Source organism: Panthera uncia, chromosome A2 (assembly GCF_023721935.1).
Source record: "Panthera uncia isolate 11264 chromosome A2, Puncia_PCG_1.0, whole genome shotgun sequence".
NCBI lineage: Eukaryota > Metazoa > Chordata > Mammalia > Carnivora > Felidae > Panthera > Panthera uncia.
Window position 1 is genome coordinate 101,486,772 of NC_064816.1, and position 6,777 is coordinate 101,493,548.

At 43.0% G+C, this 6,777-nt stretch overlaps 1 protein-coding gene across 6 annotated transcripts; it reads left to right on the forward strand.

Moving 5' to 3' along the window:
- Positions 1-4,504: 4,504 nt before the first annotated feature.
- ARL4A (ADP ribosylation factor like GTPase 4A) lies at positions 4,505-6,777 on the forward strand. Of its 6 annotated transcripts, none has more exons than XM_049641562.1 (2): positions 4,505-4,594; positions 5,768-6,777. In XM_049641562.1, the coding sequence occupies exon 2, from the start codon at positions 5,857-5,859 to the stop codon at positions 6,457-6,459; it is 603 nt and encodes a 200-aa protein (XP_049497519.1). In that variant the 5' UTR covers positions 4,505-4,594; positions 5,768-5,856; the 3' UTR covers positions 6,460-6,777. The 6 variants fall into 6 exon arrangements, with proteins under 6 accessions (XP_049497519.1, XP_049497517.1, XP_049497520.1 ...); XM_049641560.1 differs by having other exon boundaries at positions 5,771-6,777; XM_049641563.1 differs by having other exon boundaries at positions 4,513-4,603; positions 5,771-6,777.

Consider the following 6,777-nt stretch of genomic DNA (forward strand, 5'->3'; position numbering starts at 1 on the left):
TGATTTTGTATCCTACAACTTTACTGAATTTGCTTATTAGATGCAAGGTTTTTTTCTGGAGTCTTTAGTGTTTTCTATATATAAGATCATATCTGCAAACTGTGACAATTTTATTTCTTCTTTTCTGATTTAGATGACTTTTATTTCTTTTTCTTGCTTAATTGCGGTGTCTAGAACTTCCAGTACTATGTTGAATAGGAATGGTGAATGGGAGTGGGCACTTTTGTCTTGTTTCTGGTTTAAGAGGAAAAGCTTTGAACCTTTCACCATTGGGTATGATATATATCTGTGGGCTTGTCTTATATGACCTTTATTATGCTGACATACATTTCTTCATACTCAGTTTATTGAGAGTTTTTATTAAAAAGGATGTTAAATTTTTCAAATGCTTTTTCTGAATCTTTTGAGGTGATCATATGACTTGCATTCTTTTTTTTTTTAATGTTTATTTTATTTTTGAGAGAAAGAGAGCACGAGCAGGGTAGGGACAGAGAGAGAGGGAGACAGAGAATCCAAAGCAGGCTCCAGGCTCTGAGCTGTCAGCACAAAGCCTGATGCGGGACTCAAACCCACAAGCCTTGAGATCATGACCTGAGCCCAAGTCAGACACTTAACTGACTGAGCCACCCAGGTGCCCCACCTTTTTTTTTTTTTTTTTTTGCATTCTTAATTCTATTAATGTGGTATATCACATTTATTGATTTGCATATTTTGAACCAAACTTGAGGTGTTAAAATGTTACTTGACATTTTTATTTTTTCTTAAAGTAGGTATTTATAGCTATAAACTTTCCTCTTAAAATTGCTTTTGCTGCATCTAAGAAGTTTTGTTCTGTTGTTTCCATTTTCATTTGTCTCATAATTTTTTAGATTTTTTTATTCTTCTTTGATCTGTTATTTGTTCCAGAGTATGCTATTTAATTTCCATGTATTTGTGAATTTTCCAATATTTCTCCTGTTAGTGATTTCTAATTTTATCCCATTGTGGTCAGAAAAGATACTTGGTGTATTTTGAATCTTCCTGAATTTATTGAGACTTGTTTTGTGATCTAACATATGATCTGTCTTGACTCATGTTCCATACGGGTTTGAGAAGAATGTGTATTCTACTGCTGTTGGATGAACTGTTCTGTATATGTCTGTTAGGTCTATTTGGTCTATGGTGTCGTTCAACTGCTGTTTCCTCATTGATTTTCTGCCTGGATGATTTATCTATTGTTGAGAGTGGAGGATTAAAGTCCCCCTAGCACATCTTTTTTTTTTTTCCTATGGGAAATTATAATCTCCTCTTTTTGGATGTGTTTGAGCATATCATAGACGTTATGCTTCCGTGCTCTGTGTACTGTTGCTTCTAGCCGCAATTCTTTCCCCCTACACTCTGTCTGGTGTTGAGTTCTTTTAATACTCAGCTTTAAAATTACATTTTTTTCCTGACCTTGACTCTGTCAGGTAAAGTTTGTACAAGTATATGACTTGATAATAAGTTCTCTTTTACCACTCAGAAGTCCTATTGTATATCGTAGCAATTACGTGCTGTGTGTCTATTGCCTCCACTGAACCAATTCCTTCCACCATAGCCTATGCCTTCTGTTTACCCAGACCTTCAAACTTGGGAGATTCCAGTAAATACGTACTAGTTATAAGCCTATGTGAGGTATCCTAGAAAACCCAACCCTGTTCTAGTTATAAGCCTAAGTGAGGTATCCTAGAAAACAGTGTGCAAAGGTCATGAAGGACATTAGCTACGGTGTGTGTTTGCTTAATTTAAGCACATCATAGAAAATCAGATTATGGAAGAGGAAAAATGCTACAGGCATCAGATTTGATCTGGGTCCTGGTATTCAAAAAGGAGAAAAAAGGTAAATTACTCAATTGTATTTCAAAGGAGAAAGCTTACGGATTTCTTAAGATCAGTATTTCTTCAAAATGTCTCACCACTTAACCTGAGATTCTTGTTGGATACAGATCACTACCTCCTTCCCTAATGATTCTCATTTGGCAGGTCTGTGATGGAGACCAAGAATGTATATTTTTACAACCACTACCAGATGCTTCTCCTTATTAGTAAAGTTTGGAAAACCGTAACTAAAGGCAGGGGTTCACAGAACCTCTTGTCTAAATAACTTTTCCATGGTGCCTCAGGCCCAAAGAAATATCCCAAATTTCCATTTAAGTAGATAGATCCAGTCAGCTCAATAGTTACAGTTGTTAATAGAGTCCAACAGATGGCACTGTGTTTCCCTCAAAAAGTTAAAATCTCTCATAGAATCCTCATGAGTTCCTGAGGCACCCCAGAGCACCTCAACATGCAGCCTATGAACTATAGCTTAAAAGGAACACTTTCCTGGAATAGCATCTAAATAAAATATCTGAACTTGCCTTCTACAGGAAGGTTGTGCAACAAAGTAAATGGTGTATTCCATTAATTCCATTGCTTTTTATATCATTTAATGCAGTTTTCGTATGGTTGTTATTACTTACAGAGGAGGAGTATCATTTTTCTCTAAAGAGCTGGAGAGAAAATATTTTAGGTTTTGTGAGCCACAAGTGGCCTCTATTGTATATTCTTATCTTTTCTGTTGCAGCCCTTTAAACATGTAAAAACCATTCTTATCTCCTGATATAGGCAAATTCACACAGGCTGTAGTTTGCCAACCCTGTTCTAGTTATAAGCCTATGTTATTAGCATTAAGTGTAATTCCATGAAGGTGATTCTGCCAGGGTAGAAACTCTTAGTATTTTCCCATCTCCTTCTTTTTCTCCAGGGAAAAGTATACAAATATGCACCCTTGCAACTAACAGGGAAAGGCCTACTTAATTGTAAAGTTATTGTAAACACAAGGCTGTTAGGGACTCTTGTTCTTAACTCTTGATTTCATGACAATTTTCAAGTTTTTCCAGCTTAATAAAGAATATGTGTTATATTTCTAAGACTAGTTATTACACTAAGCCCTTTATCACTTACTTGCTGATTATTGTAAATGGCTAATGATAACTAACAAGGCAAGCTTTAGCTTACACTAGATTCAGCAACTTGATGTAATATGCTATTTGAGATTTCTAGCTTTATTTTCAAAAATTGGTGGTGTGGTCTTGAAAATATACACTGTACTTAGACCTAAGGTTTTATGTCTATTGCTTTAAAATAATTTTTTAATGTTTATTTTTGGGAGAGAGAGAGAGAGAGAGAAGCAGAGTGTAAGAAGGGCCTGGCAGGGAGAGGAGGAGACACAATTCAAAGTAGGCTTCAGGCTCTGAACTGTCAGCACAGAGCCCCACCTGGGGCTAGAACTCATGAACTGTGAGATCACAACTGGAACTGAAGTTGGAGGCTTAACAGACTGAGCCACCCAGCTGCCCCTTATGTCTGTTACTTTAAAAAAATCTAGTGATAAAGGTAATAAATATCACTAGCAATGATGGTGTTGAGAAACATAAATTTCTTGAGGAAACTTCAATCTGTATTTTCAAAGTGCAATTGTTTTTAATGTGCACCATGTATATTCTTCCAAGTTCCAATCTCTTACAGTACCAACCCAAAAGATGTTTGTTGATTGACACTTTCCCAGTACCACACCTTCAATGTTGTCTAAGTATCCTGAAATTATCACTGATCACGTTTTTAATTAAATTTTTTCATGTGGCAATTTGGTTACTCTTTTGCTCCCAATGAGACCAACATTCTAGGAGACAGAGACAAGGTCTGATTTCTTCACCATTCTATCCCTGAGGACATAGAATTGTCCTTACTGCCTGTTAAGTCAGGCTTGACTTATGAGTCAAGCACACAACTGCCATTTAGGGTCAGAATTATTCAACAGGAAGCATTAGGCATTTAATGACTAGTAAGTAGACTTTAAGTTCCACTAATTTTCCTTGGGTTAATAGAAACGCCTATTTAATGTTTCAGTTTATTTCCTCATTTGTGAAACCGGGATATTTCTACCTCACGGGGATGTTGCTAGGGTCGTGTGGGAGAGAGGGAATTTATTTGCTTTGCAAAAGGATGATGAGTTTCAGACACCATTCTGCCCCAGACGTTCAGGCCAGCTACTGAGGCACGCCCACGTCATCCCGTTATATAAGGGGCCCGCCCGTCCGGGATCTTCTGAAATCTCTGACGGTACGTCACCGGCCACCGCCCAGAGGACACCGTACGGCGCCCGGAGGATAGGCGGTGCAGGGTGGGACCCGCCGGGAACTGTCTCAAGCCACCCGCCGGCTAGAGAAAGCGTCGGAGACAGCAACTGCTCTGGAAGCTGAAGCCGGAAGCTCCGCCCGACCTCGCCCGTGGCGGGTCCGGGTTAGGCCAGTTCGAACGTGACCTTGTTTTGCCGTTGCTAGGAGACCGGGCTCCCGCACGCCCCCCAATGGCCAGCTCCCGGGTGCGCGCTGAAGGGGGGCGGGGCCGCGGCTGCTGAGCTGAGGGATCGGCCCGGCACCGTTAGGAGGCCTGGCGCACGGCGCCAGCCGGGCGCCCCTAGAAGCCGCGTATCACCCTCGGCCACCAACGGGGCCTCACTGGTGCCTTCCGACAGGTAGCAGCGCGCTCCCGAGCGGCTGTGAGCGACGCTGGGTCCAGACCATGAAAGACGGTGAGTCAGGTGAGCTGCGGCGGGGCGGGCAGCTGGTGTGGCCACGCCCTGCCGAGGGAGAGGAGGCGGCCGGGTGCGGAGGGGCGAGGTATAGGGATTGTGCTGGCGGGACAGTGACCCTGCCCGTGCGGGAGCCGCACATCGAATCATTCACGCCTGGGGGTTGGCACGGCCTCGGCGAGCACCTTTCGCCAGCGGACGAAGGGTTAACGCGCCGGCGGTGATCGTGGGTCCCGGATGTGGGAGCCCCGGCCCAGCGTTCGCCGGCCGCGCTGAAGGTGCGCCAGAGCGGGCGGAACGAGGTGTCTGGCAGCGACCTGACCGGCCGGTCGAGGCTCCTTGTCACCTGCAGGGGCCACTCGGCTGCCTCCGTGGGCGCCTTGTTTTCTAACTTAAGGGCAACAGGTGGTGCCTGTGGACCGAGGGAGAGCCCAGCTCGGCCGCACTGGGAGCGGCAGTTATTCTCACCAATTAGGGCACTGGGGCGTGTGTGTATTGGACGCGCTGACGTGGGTGACCAATGGGATTTGGGCTCGTGGGTGGGCAGTGAGGAGTGGGCGTGGTTAGAATCCGAAGCTACGGTTTCTAGTGCAGCAACTGCCAGAGCTGCGTGGAGAGCTAAGCTGAGCGGTCGTGGGGTGCTTTTCTCTCCAACCCCGTGCGTGAAAAACGTCTAACAAATGCTTTCCTGTTTAGATCCAGACTCCAGTTCCGGAGGTGAGAGCACTGTGCTATTTGCCGGGGGGGGGGGGGGGGGTTCGTGAAGTGGGGGTAATAGTGACCTTGGGTATGCTGTTAAGCACGTGGAATTAGATCCCTAAAATAGGATTACGTGTTACGGGTTTTCTGCCAAAAAAGGCACTTCTGTGGTTATTGTAAGTCGAACCAGATACTGATGATTAGGTTATCTTCAGAATGAGGTCTTTGAGATTTGGAACCCAGGGACGTAGAGAAGTACGTGTTACTGCAATTTTCATGGCTGTGAAAGAATTTGAATCACAAGGATTATTCTGTCTTTTGCCTTGGTTTGCGTGCGTTTCAGATCTCATTTGGCTTATTTACTCAAACAAGTTTTATTTTCAAGTTCTTCGTCTTATATAAGAAGAAAGGGAGAGAGAAAAACACTTGTAGTACGGTATTTCAAAAGAATAACTTATTCATTTTTCCTCTCAGCAGTCTTGTAGCTGGATCCCCTAGGAAGAGAAATTCTGAAGCAGTAAGAAGAAAGCATTTCAATTTGGAACACTAATTTGCACCTGGAAATGGGGAATGGACTGTCAGACCAGACTTCTATCCTGTCCAGCCTGCCTTCATTTCAGTCCTTTCACATTGTTATTTTGGGTTTGGACTGTGCTGGAAAGACAACTGTATTATACAGGCTGCAGTTCAATGAGTTTGTAAATACTGTACCTACCAAAGGATTTAACACTGAAAAAATTAAGGTAACCTTGGGAAATTCTAAAACAGTCACTTTTCACTTCTGGGATGTAGGTGGCCAGGAGAAATTAAGGCCACTGTGGAAGTCATATACCAGATGCACAGATGGCATTGTGTTTGTTGTGGACTCTGTTGATGTTGAAAGAATGGAAGAAGCCAAAACTGAACTTCATAAAATAACCAGGATATCAGAAAATCAGGGAGTCCCTGTACTTATAGTTGCTAACAAGCAAGACCTGAGGAACTCATTGTCTCTCTCAGAAATTGAGAAATTGTTAGCAATGGGTGAACTGAGCTCTTCCACTCCCTGGCATTTGCAGCCCACCTGTGCAATCATAGGAGATGGACTGAAGGAAGGACTTGAGAAACTACATGATATGATAATTAAAAGAAGAAAAATGTTGCGGCAACAGAAAAAGAAGAGATGAACGGTAATACCTTTTCTGTCTGTGTGGAGTAGGTTTTCTCCAGTCTGATTTTGACAAATGGAAGAGTGTCTACAGCCTGGTTTGCCTGCCTGCCCTCCTGGATGCTGATAAAGCTTTGTTTTGTTGAACAATCAGATGCCCAACTCTTTTGCCTTGTGGAAGATGCGTAAATGCAGTGCTTCTTAAAATGGTCTCTTCTCCCTACCCCACAAATCTTTTGGTACTACCATTCTGGGAAGCCAAGCATGGGTAGCAAATTGACCAGAAAACACTTGTGGAAATTTGACCTGAAGTTAGTGAAATAAAACTTTGAAGAGT

What these genes read in the sequence shown, in the direction of transcription:
- ARL4A (XM_049641562.1), top strand. Translation starts at nt 5,857, where the DNA reads ATGGGGAATGGACTGTCAGACCAGACTTCTATCCTGTCCAGCCTGCCT.